The 22,237-nt window shown below is 40.0% G+C and overlaps 1 protein-coding gene across 2 annotated transcripts in view; it reads left to right on the top strand.

The window, feature by feature from the left end:
* The window catches only part of TRANK1 (tetratricopeptide repeat and ankyrin repeat containing 1), a 48,708-nt gene that overhangs the window by 4,363 nt on the left and 22,108 nt on the right, over positions 1-22,237 (top strand). For both annotated transcript variants that reach the window (XM_048298745.1, XM_048298752.1), the window contains exons 2-12: positions 5,459-5,593; positions 6,673-6,796; positions 7,783-7,933; positions 8,927-9,045; positions 12,008-12,091; positions 14,839-14,977; positions 15,396-15,527; positions 17,250-17,417; positions 19,214-19,369; positions 19,729-19,980; positions 20,856-21,032. In XM_048298745.1, coding sequence (XP_048154702.1) covers positions 5,460-5,593; positions 6,673-6,796; positions 7,783-7,933; positions 8,927-9,045; positions 12,008-12,091; positions 14,839-14,977; positions 15,396-15,527; positions 17,250-17,417; positions 19,214-19,369; positions 19,729-19,980; positions 20,856-21,032 — 1,636 coding nt within the window. In that variant the 5' untranslated portion in view covers position 5,459. The remainder of the gene's footprint in view (positions 1-5,458; positions 5,594-6,672; positions 6,797-7,782; positions 7,934-8,926; positions 9,046-12,007; positions 12,092-14,838; positions 14,978-15,395; positions 15,528-17,249; positions 17,418-19,213; positions 19,370-19,728; positions 19,981-20,855; positions 21,033-22,237) is intronic.

Genomic DNA, 22,237 nt, shown 5'->3' with positions numbered 1-22,237 from the left:
GGTCAGTTAAAAGCTGTTCATTTTTGTCTCTGCTGTTTCTTCAGGGTCTCCTCTGAAAGTACAGGTGATTTCCAGATTTTTCATTTGACTTTTCAGCATTCAGTGGAAAACTGAGAGAAGTACATTTTTCCCTGCTTTTCACTGTCAAGGTTAGGCTTATACACATTCAAAGGAGTCTGTGTTCTCTAAATATGTCTTTGGTAGCTGTTGTTGTCAGGAAAACAGGTAAAACTGGCTAGCAGGCAGAGCACTGCCATGGTTACGGCCTCTTACAGCCTTGTCAGCCTATATTTTTCCTTCTTTTACTGGATCTGCCCTGACATTCACATATGCCTATATCAGGTCACAAGGGAAGTGTCATTTGGAAGACCTGAATGCAGTGTCCTTTTGCTGGGTGACTGCAGGGCTGCCTGCAGGTTCGTGCCAGTGGTGGGCACGTGGCTGCTGGAGTCCGACTGCTGTAGCAGAAGGGGTGACATGACAGTTCTTTCTTGGTGGCATCATGCTCTTGGAGCCAGCATGCTTTTGTTGAACGAGAGCTAGTAGAGTCCTAAGGTTTCCTGTTGAGAAAACATGAATTATTCGAATGCTGATGAAATGTATTTAGTTGTAACTAAAGCCATAGTGTAGATGCATTGTTGGGCTTTTTCTCTCACTGCCTATTGTCAGTTTGCAATGTCTGCTTTTTGGGTTAATGAGGAAGAATGAATGATTCATCTGCTTAATAGGACTGAGGAAAGCACAGTCTTTAGAAGTCAGATCTCCTGAAAATAGGATTCTTATTTGTCACCATTCTTTTAATTCAGATGCAGAGCTCCTGAGATTGCTGTATTTCATTTGCTGCTTGCTTTATGAAAATCTACTGTGTCCAGAGAATAATGTTTTTATTCTGCCACTGAGTAATGCCATACGGATGTATCCTTAAAGCTTAACTTTCAGGATCAACAATAATAAAAGCATGGCTGTGTTGCCCTTGTACTTTTTTTCCTGTGAATTTAACACTGTCATGCAGTTTCTCTTTTTAAAAAGTGTAAAGCAGATGCAGACAGAAAAACCAATGGCTCAGGTTCACTCTCAAATTTCTAAAGTTTTTAGCACTGCCAGCTTCAGATGTTCAGAAAGCACAAGCTGGCCTCTTGTGACCGATAGCTGGCATAAGGAATACAACATTTTTCAATAGTGACAAATGGCTTTTCTGGGCAGCATCCATTTGTGTTTTCAAAATTATCTTCTGAAGCGAGGGGAATCAAAACTTAGCATTGGAACCACTCGAAATCTGCCCTGCTTCTGAGAGCAGTCTGACTGAAGCAGTTCAGTGGGACACTGACCAGCACAGTAACATAAGAGTTGACAACACGTAAAGTAAATGGAAATTTTGACCACTGGCAGCGGTAGGGTTTGGAGCAGATTGTTTCTGACATAACTGTATAATCTTTTGTTTTAATTCTGTGAGTAAAAATTAATGTGCTTCGTTTTGCTGTCATGGTTGTGCTGCTGGTCTCAGGAGTCATAAAAAACCTAAACAAAGTAGATCTTGTTATCTGATTTTTTTGTTTGTTTTGTTTCTGTTTTATTTCTGTGATTGATAAGGTCTGAACAATGCACTTCTAGACCTTAGGGTGTCCCCACACCTTTATGTGTTTCATAGACTCCATAGCTTAGGAGAAATCCCCACTTCATGAGGGGAACAGGTGTCTGGCTGGGATGGAGTTAATTTTCTTCATAGTAGCTGGTATGGTGCTTTAAATTTGTGAGCAAAACAATGCTGATAACACAGTAATGTTTTAGCTGTTGCTGAGCAGTGTTTGCACAGTGTTGGGGCCTTCTCTGTTCCTCACTCTGCCTCCAGGTGAATAGATTTGGGGGGTGCACAAGAGGCTGGGAGGGGACACAACTGGGCAGATGACCCCAGCTGACTGAAGGGATAGTCAGTGCCATGTAGGATCATGCTCAGCAATGATAATGCAGAGGAGGGGATTTAGGGGGTTAGCCTTCCCTGTCTTGGGAACTGGATGGGCATTATTCTGTGTAGGGGAGGTGGTTAATGATTGCCTTTGCATCACTTGTTTTGTTTTCTTTCTCTCTTCTTCCAAGTCTCTTTTGGTTACTGAACAATTTTTATCTTGACCTACACATTTTCTTGGCTTTACTTCTTGCTTTTCTCTTTCCCCATCCCACTGGGCGGGGCGGGGGGGGGGGGGGGGGAAGGGATGCAAGCACTTAGCTACCCACCAGGGTTAACCCACAGCACTTACCCCCAAAAATTCTATCTATAGTTATATCCAGATACAGCTTTGACTTTTACCTGTGCAGTTAAGGCAGAGTAATAGACAATAGTTTTGTTTAATGCTCCTCACTCTCAACAGACTTTACATAATAGGCCCTCAGTTAGTCCACTGGTTTTGAGTTAAAATTGTTTATGCTGCAGGAAGATGTTGAGCAATAGCAGGACATGCTGTGCTAGTCTGCACGGCAATTCTTTTGGATCATTAACTTAGATGTCAGATTTGCATGCCCACTGTATCTCTTGGGTCTGCAAACTTGGGTGTAGTTGCTAAAGCCCTCAGCAGACGTCCCAGTTATTCAAAAGATCTACAGTTTGAAGGTTTGGCTGGGAAACTCCAGATCTGGAAAAGGATGAGAAATTGTGTTCTGGTGAAAATTCCTGTTGCCTGGAAAGGGGAGGGCATGCCGCCCTCTGGTCTGAAACAGGGAATTCAGTTCCAGAATTTCTCAGCACAGGACACGTTTGAAAGGCCTTTTAAAATGCTTGTTGCTGCTTCTGCTGTACTGTGGAAAGAACAATCTTTTAAATGTCTTGTAAATATCTTTTATTTGTACTTGTACTTTTAGTATATTCCAAAGAAAAGTAAGATAAAAGTATAATTCTGGGGGAAAAAATCACACTGAGCAGCAGCATAGTTTTCTTAAAAAAAAAGAAAAACCTTGAAATTCAGCCATAATTTAGAAAACCACCGGTTCACATGTATTCTTTCTTGAAGAAACTGCTGTGTAGCTGAACTATTTTGGTATTATTCTTGAGATAATAATTTCTCAAACTTTTGGATGATAAAGAATTGAAATCTGAAAGAATTACACAAAAGATGAGGTAGAACCATCTTTTAGCACTTGTTTTTTTTCCTTTGTTCTGTTGCTCTATTTTTTCCTTTTTCTCACCTTGATAATGCTCATACCATGCAGTGTAAAAGAAGTCCTGAATATGTTATGAGTACACTTAGTTGGCTGTCTGGAGAAGTAGTATTTTTAAAGTGTATGCTGTACATACGTTGCTCAGTAAAGTGATTACTTAATTTGCCTGGGATAAATGTAAAAATTACTCCTCTAGCATGACTGGTTGTTTTATCTCCCCCATGTAGATGGGACCTCTTTTTCTTCAATTTAATTTTTAGCCAGGATTTAATCTGTTCTTGGTGCTTCCCTGGAATTAGCAAGGTGATGATTTGATTACAGACATTAGCATGGACTGTTTATGTGTTTAATTAAGACATAACTTCTGACAGGTCATTTCCCAGTCAGTCTGAAGAAGTTTGGATCTGAGCTTTATGGTTGCACCTGGTTCTTCTGCTGTTGCCTCCTCAGAGTTGTGGGCTGCTGCTCTTTTGTCTGCTTAGTTCATTTTGAGCCTGACAAGTGCTTTTTGTGCCTGGATAGATGTGAAGGCACAGTACCATCCATAGTGTGCCTCATCATACCTCTGTGTTCACAAGACAGCCCCAATTCTCAGTGTTTCAGGCTCGTTATGAGGAATACTACAGAGAAAATACGTCAGTAATGTTTCTTGCTTTGTCTGTAAATTCATATACTTAAAAATACCTAGTTTGCTCTGTTGTCAAGAGATCTTGCAGATATTTTAGTCCTGCTTTCAGCTGGGATAATTTTCTACTCAGTAGCTGGTACAGTTCTGTGTGTTGGATTTAGTATGAGGTTAGTGTTGATAACACACTGACGTTTTTTTAGTAGTTGCTGAGCCGTGTTTGCCCTAAGTCAAGGACTTTTCAGCTTCTGATGCTGCCCTGTCAGCTGCAGGGGGGCTCAGGAAACTGGGAGGGGACACAGCCAGGACAGCTGACCTGAACTGGCCAAATGGATACTCTGTACCGTAGAATGTCATGTATATAAATTAGGAGGGAAAGCTGTCCAGGGGCTGCTCCTCAGGAACTGGCTGGACATTGGTCAGCGGGTAGTGAGCAATTGCAGTGTGCATTCATTGTTTTGTATATTCTAAGTTTATTATTAGTAGTATCGGTACTAGTATTTTCCCTTCCTTTTCTGTCCTGTTAACTCTCTTTATGTCAACACACAAATTTTACTTTTTTCCCCTGATTCTCTCCCCGATGCCGCTCGGGGATTGGGGGTGTGAGCTAAGGTCTGTGAGGTGTTTAGCTGCCTGCCAAGACTAAACCTTGACATTATGTTAGCAGGTTGCGAAGGTTACAGATTTTATGGGTTTTGTTACAGGCCTGTTAATACCTGGATAATAAGGAAATCTGTGCATTCCTATTTGGTGAATTAGTCTTACTTAATTGCACCGAGATTTGTGAGATTCATACAGGTTTTTACAGGTAATGGAAACAGCTTTTAATAATAAAATCAATCTGTGAAGAACGATTCTACACAACACTTTACCATTGGATATTTCTCTTGCCTGTTTCTAGTGTGCTGTTTCTCAACATGTAGCTGGTTTTCCTCTTGTGTTTGTTTCTTTCATCTAGCTGCCTGACCATGTGATTAGTTTTGTTTAATGACCCTGATTTTAGAATTTTAATGATGAAATAAGTTCAGTAAGTTACAGTTGAGTCTGGTTTCAACGTTTGTTTTCTTTGGCCGCTTCCTATTTTCATTTTCATAACTGTCTAAGTGTGATTCAAGGGCCTCACGCACCATTACTATACTATGTTAGAATATTTTCTTACAGTAATTAAGTTTCTAAGTAGTTTTGTATACATTGGATTGTTGAGTGTCTAGACAAAGGACCTGGACAAAAAAGTCATAAATAAAAAGCAAGTAAATGAGTTTTGTGTTTCATAAATTGAAATGTATAGCTTCATGTGTTTCTTAAGTATATAAATGCTGTTTGTTTTCTCAGATGTTTCCTCCTGCATTGAGTTTATGTGCACACGTTGAAATAATTTTGAATCTTAATTTAAAAGATACAGTGTAAGACCTGAGGAGAAAAACTGAAAAAAATGGGTGGTAGATCTGGTTAGCTGAAGTTTATTAAAAAATAGGTGGGAAGTTGACATCAACAGCAAAGATGAGGCTGTCATCTGAGTTCTATTTTACTATTCCAACTGCAGCAAACAGAGAAGATGTGCTCTTTTGTCCTCCTTTTCAAATATGCAAAAACTAAGATAAAAATTTAAGTCAATTTTAGAGAAAGAAGTGTCTAATAAGTCAGTGGTTTTGTTTTTTTAATTTTTTTTTTTGTTTTCCTTAGCATGGATCCCATGACATATGCACAGTTGAAGAGGCAAGCTGGGAACCAGGATTTTAAAAACGGAAATTACTCTTTGGCCATCAAAAACTATGATGAAGCTCTACAAACGCTTGGTTATTTAATGCAATGGGTCCCGTAAGTATTCTTGAATTGTGAGATGTAAACCACAAGACAAGCCTGAAATATGTTAAGATGTACAGTTGTACAGTTAATTCAAAACTCTATTTTTTGGCCTAACACTTGATATTCTTGTATCTTTTTATAGTTACCCTGTTCATTACATGTATGTGGGAGATTAATTAATGACTTAAATCTGAATATTTTTACATAAATTTCAATTATAAGTTAGTGCAATTAAAGCTCAAATTGATTTTCCATAAACTGCTCTGGTTTCTGTTAAATTACTTCTGTTTCTTAGTTGACATGTTGTGGATTAATCCTGCTGTGATTTTGCCATGTCCTGGCCTGTTGTTACATGAGTCATTTGATTATCTGTAAAATGATTCTTGCAGGTTGCTTTGTTCTTGTTATTTGGTCTTCTTAGTATTCTGAGGCTTGTTAAAAATAATTTTTCAGCAGAAAATTCCTTTGGGTGTTTCTTTCCAGATGTTAAGTGCTTCTCCTCAGTTAACATCAGTTGTTAATGTTATTAATGATTAAATAGCTGAGTATTATGTTGACTATTAAGTATTCATTACTACTGTATATTAACACTGCTGTTAACCTAACTTAACACCAGCCAGTCATTTATTTTAAATGTGGATTTTTCTGTTGACTTCACCATGTGGTGATAAGCTAAAATGCATTGAGGTTGTTTTTTGGTGAGTTTAGTACTCTTTCCATCCCACAGCTTCCATTCATGTGTCTGTTTTCCCCTATTCCCGGCTGCTGGCTTTCACTGAGCCATATGTAGGTGTATTGAGGTGGTCTGAACTCTTTCTAAATCCTCATACTTCATTATTCCAGTGGGTTGGCTTTCTGCTTCAGAAGAGACCAGGTTATCATTATGGGTATCACTAAGGTATAATTAGGATGTCTCTAAGACATTTTATAGCCAATATTCAAATGATCTTTATTATCTACAACTACGTTTTTTACCTCTAGTTTTGTTACGTGGGTGAATGTGTAATTTTTTCAGTTTTTTCATATCGCTAACTATAAAGTATGATCCTTTTTCAAGTGAATAAACAGTAATGCTAAAACCGTATCTTTAGGTGCTCCCGGGACATAGCTGTGTTGTTGTGCAACAAATCAACTGCCCTGTACTGCCTGGGCAAATGGAAGGATTCAATGGTTTTAGCCCGCCAAAGCTTACAGTGGGATCCGGAGTATGTTAAGGTATTCAGATGCTTAAGCTGACAGTTTTTGCATGCCTTCCATGCTTTTTTGTTTTTTTAATAAAAGTGTAATTATCTTCTTTTGAGAGAGGTACCAATGCTTTCAAGAAATGTAGCTATTAATATCCCAAACAAGGATTACCTGTTAATAAGTCGCCAGTTCCTGGGAGTGGTACTTGGTGATTGTGGTCCTATTGTATTTCCAGTGAACAGAACAATACACTACACTTAGCTTGTGATTAAATACACATTGATTAAGTACACCTTGACTCAAATAGCCATCTGTTAGGAATAAGTAGGAGTTGTACAGTGTTTATGATATGGAGGCATACTCTTGGATTGGCTTTTATGTGCAATAAACAGTCTTCTGGTCTAACCACTAAAGACTCCCAGAGGCTTTAGTAGAACGTTTTTGATTTAGATATGGTAAAATTGCATCCAAATACCCTTTTAACTTGTGCTGTGTTGCAGCATGCCAGTTATTTGATTTGAACAAATGAACTCCACTGTGACCCTGAGCCGGTACAACCTAATTCAGGGGTGCATGTAAACACATTCAGGTGCTGTTGGCTGAAGAATATATGCAGTGTGGGAAATACTGCAAAACGCAGTGATGTGGAAACATAAATATATATTCTGGACTTTGTGACACAAAAAACCCCAGTCTTGTCCAGAGGAGGTTAACATACAGCTGCTGAAAGTGTGTCTTTCAACCTGTAGCTAATTTCCAAGCTTTGTATTTCAGGATTTATCACTTTTAGTATTCGTGATAATATCAGCAGAATATTGTGAATTTCAAGAGATTAGAATAGAATAGTTATTGCACTTTTTTTTTTGGATCTGTGTATAAGAAGCTGTAGAAATAGTACTACATGTCATTTTTATAACATAATGTGAGAATATAAAAAAAAAATTACAACATTTTGTTCTGTAGTAAATATCTCTGAATATTTTCCCAATATCTTTTTATTCTCCTTTTTTTTCCAGGCTTATTATAGAGCTGGCTACTCATTAATCATGTTATCAATGTCTTATGAGGCAGTTGCTATGTTCCACAGAGGTTTGGTTCTCCTGAATTCTTCTGCAGATCGAACTCAAATTGCTGAGTTTATAGCAGGAATCTTCATAAGCGTCAATGGTAAACTCAAATTAAGAGCTTAATTTTTCTAAGAGCCTTCCAGTAGTGATGACAACACTTAGTAGCATGTCCTTTGTGAGATCATTCCTTTGATCCTTCAGTGCCTCAGGTCCGTTTGAGGATTATGAGTATATTGAGGATGTGGTGAACTTGGTCCATTTTGTATACAGCAGATGCCAACAATCTCAAAACACTGCAGGGGAGCGAGTTGTCTCACAGGAACATTTCAATTATGGAATAGTTAGAAAAAGTCAAAATTTAGAGTCAGGGAGACAAAATTGGAGGTTTGGAGCTCCAGATCCTGGAGGCTTTAAGTGTGTTTTCTCCAGACCACTCTGCTTTTCTTTTAGCTAGATAGATTTGAAGATAATTAGAAGATAGGCGGTTAAAACATTTTTACAGTGCAGTGTATTTCAGTGTGGAGGACTTTCCCTCAGCTAGTAACGGACAGCAATGGAAAGAGGAAATGTGACCTTCCTGTGGCACTGTGTGTGTTTCTTTGAGCAATGTCCACCCTAAGTCTCCCTGTCCTCCTCTCAGTCTCTCCTCCTCTGCTTGCTTTTTAGTCTGTTTAACATGCTTCGTCTGATGGGCCTGCAGGCATGCCAGAAGATTTCAGGTTGTGCCTCTGCTGCCTTTTCTTGAGCCTGTAGCCCCATGTTAAGCCCCTTGATTAGTTGTTGCAGTCAGTATCTGGTTGACCCGTAAGTGGGAGACCTGCCATGAGGTTCGTTGAAGCCTCAATGTCTTGGGGCTTTGAGGTGTTTCCTGAGAGCAGGAATTAATTTTTTTGCCCTTGTTTAATGAAGTCTGGTGACTGATAACAGGGTGCTAAATCAGTTGTGTGACCAGCATTTCTTAAGCCCCCACTGGGCAATCCCCTGGGTATTAGTCAGTGCTAAAATTATCACTGTGCGATGAATTTAGTTGGAGACTCCAACATTTGAAGTGCTGTGTGTACCAAATAGTTTTCTCTATTGCTTATTCTTGCAGATGACCGAATCTTGCCGCCAACTTTCCACCCTGCATATGATTACATTTTCAGTGCAAGTTTCGATGCACTGATTTGGCAAGCGGTGATAGAAAGGCTGGCCCAGAAAGGGAAGTGGCGGGTAAGTGTGTCACTGTGTCACCATGTCACCATGTCACCTCCCACTGGATGTTGGGCATTCATGTCTTACCTCTTCAGCATAAGCTCGTGTTACCTTTAAAAGCCAAAACTGTGAATATATGTTGCTGCCTGGTTCAAATGTCTTGATTTTTAAGACTTTGAAAAATGCTTTTAGTGATAAATAATTCCTGAAATTCCTTTCTGAAAGGGATACGATGGACTTGAAATCCTACTTGTCTCGTGCTGCTGTCTGTTGTCTCTTATAGTGCGACCTAGAGTCATTATTCAATTCAATAGTATTCAAATGAGAGAAACAGCCCTGTGAGCCCCGGGGGTGGAGAAGGAGAAGGAGGAGGTGCTCCAGGCCCAGAGCAAGGGGCTCCTTTGCAGCCTGTCACAAGCAAAGTGGAAGCTTCAGTTGGGGTTTATCAGGGAAAACCTCCTGTTGAGTCATAAGGTTCAGAAGGGACCCACTTGCTTTCCAGACTCCTCAGAGAGGTGCCTGGCTGTGGCTGGATCCAATCCTACTCCCAGACTTGGTGAATGGTTTATGTTTAAAGGATTATATATGTGTAATCGAGCCTCTATACAACTTTGTCCCACAGGATTAAGGATGACAAACCAAATATATCTATATGAATAAAATAAATAACTTACTTAAATTGACAATGATAATGATCAGACTAAAATACTTTAATCAGAATTTTTTACCTCACAGTATAGATAGTTATAGCAGCTAGTAAGTATAATGTACTATTTATTGAAGCAATATTGACGCGTAGGTATTAAAGATAGCAAAATAGTTATTAAGTAGAGATTGATGTTACTCACCCATGCCAGTGGCCACGGGCAAAACTCTTTTGCTCAGCCTCCAGGAGTAACCTTGAGGGGAATCTCCACTCAAGGGAGGAATTTACACACACACTTCAGGAAGGGGTTTGTTAGAAGACCCTGCCTTTAAAAAGTGTTGACTGTGCTTTTATAGTATAAAGTGACTGTCAGTCATGTGTTTCTAGGCTGGCTGTGTCAGCTTAGCAGCTTTCGATAAGTTATTAGTAGTATCACCTGTTGGTTCCTTTATCAGGAACTTTGCTGCATCGTCACTGGTACCAGTATCTGTCAGGAAACATTGTTTTTCACATCCTCAGAATGTGTAACTTTGGGATTGATGATTCAGGCAGGTCTCAGCATTCTTCAACACCATAAGCAGTGTGACTCTCCCTTCTCTATCCATCACTGATAACTTTTACAATTTAGGTAAAGTTCAAGCTGTTTTACCACCATTTAGGGTAGAGTATCGTGCCACACAGCCTGTGGAGACACCATGAGGGAGCAGGCTTTTGACAGGAACCACAGCCTATGGAGGATCCACACTAGAGCTGTGGACTCACTGCAGCCCCACATTTCCCATCCAAGCCTCCTGCTGTGGGCAGAGACATCTTTCACTAGATCAGATTGTAAAGGGCCTGTCCAACCTGACCATAAACACTGTTAAGGATGGGACATTCAGAGCTTCTCTGGGCAGCCTGTTCCCAGTGCCTCACCACCTGTATCATAAAAAATTTTTTCGTTATGTCCAATAAAAACATACTCTCTGGTCAAGACTGTTGCCTCTTGTCCTGTCACAAATGCCTTGTTAAAAAGTCTTTTTTCTAAACCCCATTTTTATATTGACCTTATTGCAATAAGGTTTCTCTGAAACCTTCTCCAAGATGAATAACTCCAACTTTCTCAGCCTTTCATCATAGGAGAGGTGCTTCATCCCACTAATGATTTTTGTGGCCCTCCTCTGGACTCACTCCAACAGATCCATGTTTTTTCTGTGCTGGTGACCCCAGAGCTGGATGTAACATTCCAGGCTGGTCTCAGCAGAGTAGAGAGGTAGAGTCACCTCCCTTGACTTGCTGACCATGCTACTTTTCATGCAGCTCAGGATACTGTTTGTTTTCTGGGCTGCAAGCCGCATTGCTGGCTTTTGTCCTATTTTTTCATCCACCATTATCCCCCAGGTCCTTCTTCCCCAGTCTGTATTGATACTGGGGATTGCCCTGACCCAGGTGAAGGACCTTGCACTTGGCCTTGTTGAACTTCCTGGCGTTCCCCTGGGCCTGCTCCTCAACCCTTTCAGAGTCCCTCTGGATGGCATCCCTTTCCCTCGAGCGTTATCAACTGCATCACTCAGTTTGGTGCCATCTGCAAACTGCCTGAGTGATTGAGGGCACCCCACAGTCTGAGTGGTGATGTCATTGGTGAAGATAATGAATGTACTGGTCCCAGTACAGGCACTTGAGGGACACCACTCACTACTGGTTTCCACTTGGACAGTAAGTCATTGACTAGAGCTCTTTGGGTGCAGCCATTCTGCCAGTTCCTTATCCATCCAACAGTCCAGTCATTAAACTCATATCTCTCCAATTTAGAGCTAAGACTTGTGGGGGACTGTATCAAAGGCCTTTCAGAAGTCCAAGTAAATGGTATCCATAGTTCTTCCCTTGTCCTCTGGTGAAGCTTGGTGGGTTTTCAAGGAGCAAGGCAAAGTCTTTTAGAGAAACTGAGAAAAAAGAAGAAAGTAGAAGAAGATACAATATTTATTTCTTGCTCTCTGCTTGGGATGTTGGTGTTAGCTGGAGAGTCTTGTACCCAATGTAAAGGTCCATTCCTAAAGCAAAGGGTTACTTCCAAGTGTTGGAAGTATTCCAAGTATTGGAGAATCTTTTAGAACCTAACCTTTTTACATGGTTTTTATTTCTGAGGAAACGTTCATCACTTGCAGCTTCCTACACTCTACTGTGTATTACATGAATTCAGGTGAAAATTAGAAAGGGAGATTCAGTTGGGATCTTATGAAAAGATCTGAAATACTGTTAGCCTGTGGTAGTTTTCCTACAAGATCTGATGAGGCAGTGAAAAACAAAGTTTTAAGTGTACTTATACGAGCGTTAATGTTTGGGATTTTTTTTCAGTCTTGTCTGTTGTTGTTGTCTGAGAAGCAAGAGTTGCCCCATGATCTCAGAGTTAACCAGGTATCTCTGAAGAATCTCTTTGAGGTAAAGTAGTGTTTTTTATTTTTTCCTTGTATTTATTTCTTTTCTTCCTGATCACTTTAGTGAGAGATTTTCCATCTCGAACCAAGAAAAATAAAATGAAAAGTAATATACAGACATTTTATGATTATGCTTTATCATCTATTCATTTGAAAATTTAACTTCATGTAATGTAATATTTCTGAATGAAATTTAGTATTTCCATGGTGTATTAGTATTACAAAGGTGTAGTTGGCAGTTTTCTGTGAGCCAGGAGCTGCTGGGAGTTCACCAGCTCTGCAACTCAGGAGCAGCCAGTTTCCATAGCAGTGACATATCAACTTTCTAAAGGCATCTCACAATGTGTGTGAGAAATTGAGAAATTCCATTGGGCTTTACCATAGAGTCCTAGAATGATTCGGGTTGGAAGGGATGTTAAAGTTCCACCATGGGCAGAGGCACCTTCCACATCCCAGTTGCTCTGGGCAACCTGTTCCAGTGCCTCACCATCCTCACAGCAAATAATTTCTGTATTTCTTACAGTTTCTTCCCTGGCAGGAACTTTGGAAGATGTTAGCTGTAGGCTACACAGGACCTTTGCTTGGTGTTTACTGCCTGGCAAGTTAAGGTTTAAGGCATATTTGTGGAATATGCTAGAATTTGCCATTTGGCTGTTGGAGTGCTTGTGGTACTTGTCATAATAATTTCAAATGGGTGCTTTTTCCATGATTGTATTTCAGTTAGGTGCCTGACAGAGTGAGCAGGAGTAATTCTGAGGGTAATGCAAAGGAAGTAAATTCACATCTCTTCCCAGGCTTGTTTTTAGGGATAGAAGAAGAATTAGTGAATGGATAAATGCAAACGTGTCTTGGTTGGGTATCATTAGGCAGATGTGCTGTGCCAGTGCTAGCAGAGTAACTCCACTCTGGAAATGAAGCATGGCAACACAGCAGAAGACCCATGCAGAGGGTCTTAGCAAAGTATCTTCCTGGACAAGCAAAGCAAAATGCCTCATTGAGATAGGAAAAGCGGGCAGCCTTTCAAAATAGTACGTCCTTTTTTTGTTGAACTGGCCCAACCAGTCTTATCTGTTCTGGTGGGTTTGTTGTGCACATGGCAAGCTGAAAGAATCAAGATGAAAAATCCCTAAGTGCTGATTCTCTTTTGTGAAAATTAGAAAATATGGCTTTCTGACAGCTCGAACTTCCCCTGCTGCTGCTACATTCTCCCTGTAATCTGTTATATTTTGATTTGATAACTGTGCTCAAAGAGTATTCTTGCCAGTCAAAATTTGGCATGAGGTATTAGAAAAAAAATATTTATTTGTAAACGTTGGAAGCATGTGTGAAAACTGCTATTTAAAGAGATGACTGGCACAAATGGAGAAGTTTTGTCTGAACACTGTTTCCGACCACCTCCTCATGTCCTGATCCTTCTGGCATATTGTCTCAATTTCCATCCTAGCTTCCACTGCACACCTCCAGAGTACCCTATATTGCTCTACCCCTTGTAGACTGTGCTTCATCTTCATTAAGTCCTTGCAAGAACATACTTTAAATTCAGCTGGCTTCTGCTCAGGCTGTGTGCTTTCTCAGAATCCCAGAATCATCGAGGTTGGAAGAGACCTTCAAGATCAACCCGGCACCACTATAATCTCCCCTAAACCCCAAGTGCCACATCCAGATGCCTGTTGAACACTTCCAGAGATGGTGACTCCACCACCTCCCTGGGCAACTTATTCCAATGCCTGACCACTCTTTCAGTGAAAATTTTTTCCTAATATCTGATCTGAACTTCTGCTGGCACAAGTTAAAGCTGTTTCTTCTCCTTATTTCACCTGGGACATGTGAAAGAGACCAACCCCCAACTGGCTACGGCCTCCTTTCAGGAAGCTGTAGAGCAGTGAGGTCTCTCCTGAGCCTCCTTTTCTCCAGGTTAAACACCCCCAGCTTCCTCAGCCTCTCTTCATCAGACTTGTGCTCCAGACCCTTCACCAGCTCCACTGCCCTTGTCTGGACACGCTCCAGCACCTCAATCTCTTTCTAGCAGTGGGGGGGCCCAGAACAGAGCACAGGATTTGCAGTGCGGCCTCACCAGTGCCAAGTAGAGAGGGACCTTTGCTGCCCCGGTCCTGCTGGCTACTCTATTCCTGACATCAGTTTGTTGGATTAAGTCTAGGAGAGGCCACCAAGATGATCAGAGGAATGGAGCACCTCTCCTGTGAGGGAAGGCTGACAGAATTACAATTGTTTAGCCTGGAAAAGAGAAGGCTTTGTGGTGACCTAGTTGCTCCTTCCAGTACCTGAAGGGAGCCTACAAGAAAGATGGTGAGAGACTTTTTACGAGAGCATATGGTGACAGGCAAGGGGGCATGAATTCAGACTGAAAGTCAGTAGGTTTAGTTGAGATATTAGGAAGAAATTCTTTACTCAGAGGGTGGTGAAGCACTGGAATGGGCTGCCCAGAGAAGTTGTGGGTGCCCCATCCCTTGAAGTGTTTGAAGCCAGGTTGAATGGAGTTCTGAGCAGCCTGTTGTAGTGAAAGGTATCCCTGCTGGCAGCAGGGATGTTGAAATTAGATGATCTTTAAGGTCCCTTCCAACCCAGGCCCGTTCTATGAAAGTCTGTGAAATAAATAGTTCAGTTTTACAGTGAATATGGCTTGGTTGTTGTTCCACTGATTCTCGTCATGAAAATATGGAAAATATTAAAAAAGAAATGCTTTTTGTGTATGTAAAAATAATGTGTTGTAATTGTTCTCTTTGCTACCAGACTTCTGAGTTGTATGGTCGCGGTGAGAAGCTGCAGGAGGTAGCAGAGTTAGTCAAGTGGCTGATTTCTATTGGGGCCAAGGCTGAGTCCATCGGAGTGTATCCGCTGCATGCTGTTATCAGACTGTGTATCAAAGCAAGTGAGTGACATCTGCAGCTAAAATAAAACAATGCTGGCTTTTATCAGAGAACTGACAGCTAGACCTTTTTTAAATTAAAAGAAAGTCCCAACAACTCAGGTCAGGTCATCTAGGTATAATCTTGCACATGCCAATAAAGCACTTGCTTAGAAATGTTGTAAACACTCTATTTGATCACCTATGCCTGATAGTGGTGGAAACCTAATATAATTGTTCTCTTCTGTGGTTTGAAGCAAAAGTGTGATTGATATGGCTCTTCTGTAACCCAAATATATCAGCTTTAAAAAAGGTACAGTGTTTCTTCCTGCCATCTCAGTGTGGAGCACCAGTTTGTGTGTAATAGATTTGCATCTTGCCACTCCATAGGGGAAAAAACCCCAGGATCTGTTTCTTTAAGAGCGTTTTTTTATCATTTCAGCAAAGAACCGTCTGTTCAGATGGTTGCTGACTTGGAGGCCAGAGCTGAAGGATAGGATCAACCAGAAAGACAGAGATGGACAGACCCTGCTGCATATTGTGGCCTCTTCCAGTGAATATTCACAGAAACGCAGTACGTACAATTTTCTGTGTGTGTGTGTGTATTGTTTTGTTTTCATATGGCAAAATCTATAATGGAAGAAAGTTTCAGACCCTGGTGTTTACTGTTTCATGCTAAGGAAGAAAATGAGAAAGTATCTGAATGTAGACCTGTAGTGGCAACTGGTAATTAAACATTTCAAGAATTCTTTTTTAAATTTGTGTGCCTTATGTGTGACCATTTCCTCTGCTCTTTGGTTTGGCTGGTTAGGATTTTCTCACAAGTATGCTGCAGTTTTTAGAATCACAAAAGTTACCTTTTGAATTTTGATGTGCCCTTAAAATCATGTTAGACCACCTGGAGGCCTGAAATGAGGAGTTTTAAATCTCACAGCAAAAAGTTGTGAGATGAACATTCCTAATAACAATGTTGTGTCAAAATTGGGAACATATTGGGAATTTATTTGCCACAGACATATTCAAAGAAACAACAATTTTCATTCATTTATATACATTATAACATCCAACAGTTTTTTTATAGACACTCCCAAAAGCCCACCCAATTTCTTGCATCATGGTATAGGTGTTTTGTTCCTCCTAATTACCACCAGAGCATCTCATCTATCTTTGTTTAATGGATAACCCAAATTTTATCCAGCTAAACAGTGCTTTATTATTACATTTGCTGTCCTGGTTAGACAATTACTATCGATTAAGTTTTCTGGGGTGTGTAAGCCTATGAATTGGCTCCATTACTGCACCTTCAAAGTATTAATCACGTTTTCTGGATTGTATAGGCCTTTGACTCCTTAACTCTCTCAAGATACCTTTCTTGTTCGATGGCATTTAATTCTTCTCTAGTTACATGACACCATTAGGCAATCCTTTATTGAATTTTGTTCTTCAACTATTAAGTTCTCTAAGGGGCATGGGTCCACAGAGTTTCTTTCTGCAGGTCAGTGAGGTAATTTCTCAGGGTTTTCTACTGACACTCAGCCAACACAGATCTAAATTAAAACCAACTAAAATGACACAGTCAAACATTCCTTACCTAAGTAAACATAGTTCATTACAAAATTTTTAAAGGATCACAAAATTCCTGGATAAGTAAGATACAACTTGCTGTCAGGCCTCTCCTGTTCCTTTAAATAGGTTAAAATTTAAGACCTAGATAGCAGCCTTGTCAGAGGAGGAAAACGAAATGCTTTCCTTCACAGTTTCTGTGGCATTTATGAGCCTAGCTTTTTCCCTTGTATTTCTTACTCTGCCCACGAGGTGGCAACAGGAAGCAAACATCAATGCCTAGGTAACACCAGACTTATGGGTCGAAGTTTAAAATTTATTTAGTAATATTCATATGGTATTTTTTATAAAGAGAGTATATATTTTAGTATGTAATTATTTATTTTATTTTGTATCTTTATATATTGTATATATTAGTAGAAAACATATAGCTTTACATGTATCTATTAGTTTATTTCTTTATAGCTATATATTATAAATATTATAAACCCTAAAATCATAGAATACAATCACAGAATCATTAAGTTTGGAAAAGGCTTCCAAGATCTTCAAGTCCAACCTTCGACTGATCATCACCCTGTCAGCTTACGACACTGGAAAAATTTAGACTTTTTAAAGTTAAAATTGTGCTAGAAATTGTGCCAGGTAATTAAGAATAAAAAGGAAAACAGAACAAAACTCCTGAACAATGTGAGTTATTCTTCCTCTAATTTTTATTCATGTATTGCTTTAGGACAAACAGAAGATGTGATCATGCTCCTGAACTTTGGGGTTGATCCCACTGTTCCAGATGCACAATCAAGATATGTCATAGATATCTTGAAAAAGAACAAAAACTTTGATGCTGTAAAAGAAGTCAGCAAGCACATTGAGAAACACACTTCCTCTGGGAAGCAGACAGGTACTACATACAGTGTGTGCTTTTCCTGTTTTAAAATTATGACCTTTAGGTACAAAATTGTTTTATTTCAAAGAAGTAGTAGCGGGTGTGTTTTATGTAATTTTCCCTGTGAGTTGTCACCGTGATCTCCTACCAGTCAATAGCGAACGTTTTGTCCTTGCCTGAAGGCAGCTGCTGTCCAAGTGATGTTCAAATCAAGCTTGGCATAAAGCAAAGATTTTAGACTACATCTCAGTTTTCATGTGTGTATTGCATATACGTTTATTGGAAAACACTGGGTTTCATTGTGCTTGCAGCTTACGGCTCCTGGCAAAGAAATTCCCACAGTTTTTTTTCTTTGCCGTGGAGATCTCTACTCTGGAGAAGGTTTTAGCACAGTGGTTCTCCATTAGGAGGTTAACACCAATACCTCTGTGGTAATGATCTCTTTGGTTGGCATTTCAGGTTGCACAGCCTGTCTTCTGTGGCCAGGGTTTTTTTTTGATTTTGGGGTTTTTTTGGTGATGCACAGCCCACAAGAGTTTTCTAAGCTTAGTACAAATGAGAGGCTGGAGAATAAGCTCCAGCTTCACAGGGGCTTAACAATCTGAGGTTAGTCCTTCTTTCTAAAAAGATGACCAGCCTTGTCTCTCTCTTTGTCCTAAGAGGTAAAGCTACTGTTTTGTTTGGTCTTTCATGTATCTGAATTCCTTAAGGCATTTAGGAAATTCAAGCCAAGTTTTTTGGTGTTTATTTGAGGGCATTTACTGGGACATCATTTAAAATCTGCTATTTCCCATTACATACATATCTCTTAAATTTGCAGATAACATTTTGGTGTGGTGTATATTTTTGGCTTTGTTTTTTAATTTTAAGAGGACAAATTCTTTTATGGCTGTATTTTTGAAGTGACACTGAGGAATCAGACAAGCCCATTAAAACTGTGCTCTGCAAACATTACCAGGTTTAGTCATCTACTCTAATGATATAATTGTGAGGCAGAATTTTCCTGCCTGCATACAGAAGCTATTACAGTTTTCAGCCTAGTGAATTATGGTAAACAGAGCCATGGTTTGACCTCAGCTGGCAACTAAGTACTGAGCAGCCACTCACTCACTTCCCCCTCCCTCCTATGGTGGGTTGAGATAAGAACAGTTTAAAATTTGAAATAAAGTAGGTTACTACCATTCCTATTATTATTAAAGTTATGAAATGCAGAAAGAGAGAGGAATAAAACCCAAGAAACACGAGTGATGCACAGTACAATTGCTCACATCCCACTAGCCGATGCCCAGTCTGTCCCCAGGCAGCAATGGTGCCTTCATGGCCAATTCCCCATAGTTTATATACTGAACATGACATTCTGTGGTATGGAATATCCCTTTGACATTTGGGGTCAGCTGCCCTTACCATGCTCCCTCCCAGCTTCTTGTGCACCTGCTCTCTGGCAGAGCATGGGACATGGAGAAGTGCTTGTCTCAGGGTAAGCACTGCTCAGCAACCACCAAAACATCACTGTGCTATCAACAGTATCCTCATCCTACATCCAAAGCATGGCGCACCATACCATCTACTAAGAAGAAAAATAACTCTAGCCCAGGCAAAACCAGGACAAGAGTGTATTTGATGAAAGTATCAGATTTCCTTTGAGGTCAGAAATCCATCACAGGACTGGCATTGGCAGTAGAAGTTTCAGCCATCTGTTTTTAATCTGCCACTACACATTTCTTAGAGCCCTGGGATGTAATGCATTACAGTCTTGCCCTGAAAACATCCTGGCAAGGAAGTGGATTTTCAATTTCTGTAATGTTTTGCAGGAGAGAAGGAAAGTGCCACAGCTGATACAAATTCTCTCCAGGATGTTGTGGAACAGTTTGTCCAGTTCTACAGGTGTGAAAATGGAGCACATAATAAAAATGTATTGAAGGAAGATGCAGTTAAGCAATTTCTGAAATGGCTGTCTTCTGTGAAAGGTGCAGTGAGTTCCCATTTCTTCCTTTCACAAAACTTAATTGCTGTGAAAATTGTGCTTGATGCTAACATACACTTATTGCCCTTTTACCCTTCCTTCTCTTATCTCTTTCTGTAACTTTTATGACTGGAATAATGTGCTTTTAATTATATTTAATGTCGTGTTTTGCACTCAAAACCAATGGAATATGCACAGAAATTCATGGTGCATAAAAATGTTCAAACTTTCTTGGATGGAAAGATACATTTTGCTGTTCCTTACTTTCAATTTAATGTGTTAATTATTCTGAAATTTGTTTACAGTGAGGTGGATTTCATTATATGGCTTTGAGTGAGTTACATTGTCTTGACTGTCTTGTAGAAATCCCTGAAGAAATCTCATGCAACATCTCCAATGCCTGTGCTAACAGCTTCATAAAACAGTTGCTGGCGAAGCAAATGTGGCATAAAGTTTTGCTGCTGCTAACAGGGAAAGCCAATGGGGAAAATCCGTCAGGTGGAGGACTCTTCAAAACCTGCAGTCTTTCAGATGTTGACATTGGCAGCATTATCCAACAGTGTGAAAGATCGGATACACAAGTGCACCTCATGAGATGCTTGCTTGAACGAGGAGGTGAAAAACTGCAATATTAATGTGCTATAAGAGATCTAGTATGTTATTTGACATGTTGGGAGCAAGATGGTCTCAGAAATACCAACACATGGGGTTTTTTGTGGCTCTCTATAAGTGCAGCAGCTTGTTGGAGTGCAGTGCATTGGCTGCATCTGCTGTGTGGGACATGGGGAAGCTAGTAAGGCTACATGGGTGGAAGATGTTTATCAAATGAAGTTTGTCTGTTAGGGTTGGTAAAAGGCCAAGAACTATTGTTGCTCCTGCGCCTGTAGTTTGTTTTGGGCATTAATTTCTATGTCTTCAGCCACAATATTGTCCTGACAGAAAATGTAAGACACAGTCTTTCAGTTCAGTCTGCTGTTATGCTACAAGGAATGGACTACTTAATTGATTTCAAAGGCATGACCAGATGTCTTTCTTTTTTTAACTAGTGTAGACATCATCGTACTTGTTTTGCATGAGCTTATTCCTAGGATCACTCTGGCATATTTCATTTAATCTTATAGCTTGATGTTAGCTGTAAGCTATGGACACATGGTCCTGTTGAAGCCTTGTGAATGCCAGAGGTGCAAGGAGGCTTCTTGTTTTAGTCAGTGGCTGACTGACTTGGAGAAGATATGTTCTGGCCTTTATGTCTTCCTATCGCAACAGAAGGACTGTTTGCTCCGTTTAATGGGAGACAAAGGGAAATGATGAAGATCTTCTTAGTCAAAAAGTGTTTTAACAGAAACATGTAAAAAGCTGTGAAAAAAAGAAGCAGCTTACTGTCACCTGCCAGGCAGTCAGCATCTGACTGCTTCTGTTCAGAACTTTCTGTAGTTAGCAGATCAGTGTATCAGTTTTAAACCCTGGTATTTTCCTGTCCTTCACACCAGCTCTGCCTGATGGGATTGGAAGCAGTTCTGAAATACCACTAAAAATATGCCTCAGAAAGAATTATTTTGAAGTGGTGTATTTGCTGCTGACCAAAGGCGCAGACCCTCGAAACCTCTCCATTACACAAGGAGATACTCCTTTGCATGCTGCAGTTTTCATCTGTTTAAATAATAAAGGTAAGGCTTTTGCTGTTGACAACATCCCCATTCCTTACCTGCCCCTTCTGCTGCTGCAGGGACAGTGGATCAGGTTGTCTTACTGTGTCTCACTCAGCCCCCAAAGTCTGCAGGCCAGAGGATACACCCAGTCTTTGTTAAGCTGATGTGCTCTTGTTTGTGGCAGTGGTGGCTGGGACTGTGAGGAGAGGTAATGGCAGCTCAGGTGACACGGGGGAGTCAAGGAAGGCTCCTCTCTGAAACCCTGTAAAATGAGTGCTAGGTAGGAATATGTGGGGTGGAAGTATGTTGGAAGAAACAAAGGTAGAGTTAGAGCAATGGCAGCAGACTTTGGAGGAAATCCAGCAGTGGCATCTGAAATCTGTTTATCAGTTTTTGTTCAGTCGTAAATCAAGCGAAGTTTTCTTCAGGGGAGAATTGAGTGAAAGAACTGTAGGGCTTATGTAAAAATATAAAAAATTAAGACAAACTGTGAAATTAAGCCCCCAAATCAGGTTTGATTTTAACTTAAAAAAAAACCCCAACAAAACGTTTTTGAGTTGAAGGATTAAAATAATTTAAAATATTGAATTTATTCATTTTTAAAGCACAAACATTTCATTGAATGGCTTTAGAGATATTAAAAGCATAGGTAATGCTGGTTGTCATTTTTAAATCAAAAGATTAAGAAGTCCCATGACAATATGTTCTCTTAAGTATTTTTCACTGTGTAAAGTTTTTGATATGCAATTTCTTTACAATGATTTTGTCATGTCACTGTTTTACAGCTGGAAAAGAAATGTTTCACATATGTTGTCTCATATAAATCACATAGATTATCTGGGGGAAATCCAGAAAGCTGTAGAATATATATGTATTTTCTTTCCCCTCAGGGAGGTAGCTGATCTTGTTTTGTAGGAACTTGCTCCAGGGACCTCAAATATAATTGGGATTTCCTGCAGGTTATTTTATTAAAGCAAAGTTATCTGCAGCAGATTACTTCTGGGTAGCATATTAAAGTGAACCAAATGACCCCAGAGCACTGGGGTCTGTGCTTGTCTGGATGACAGGTCACCAGTGTCCCTTGGGTAGCAGTCAGGGCTGATGTTGGAAAATGAACAAATCTGTCTGTACCCGGAGGTTAAAAAAAGAATGAAACTGAATGATGCTATGGGAATAATTGCAGCACTAGGGATTTCTAAAGCTTTGCTGCCTTTGTATTGTTT

This window comes from Corvus hawaiiensis, chromosome 1 (genome assembly GCF_020740725.1).
Source record: "Corvus hawaiiensis isolate bCorHaw1 chromosome 1, bCorHaw1.pri.cur, whole genome shotgun sequence".
Taxonomy (NCBI): domain Eukaryota; kingdom Metazoa; phylum Chordata; class Aves; order Passeriformes; family Corvidae; genus Corvus; species Corvus hawaiiensis.
Note: the sequence above shows the minus strand (reverse complement) of the source record. Positions and strands in the feature narration are given on the sequence as shown.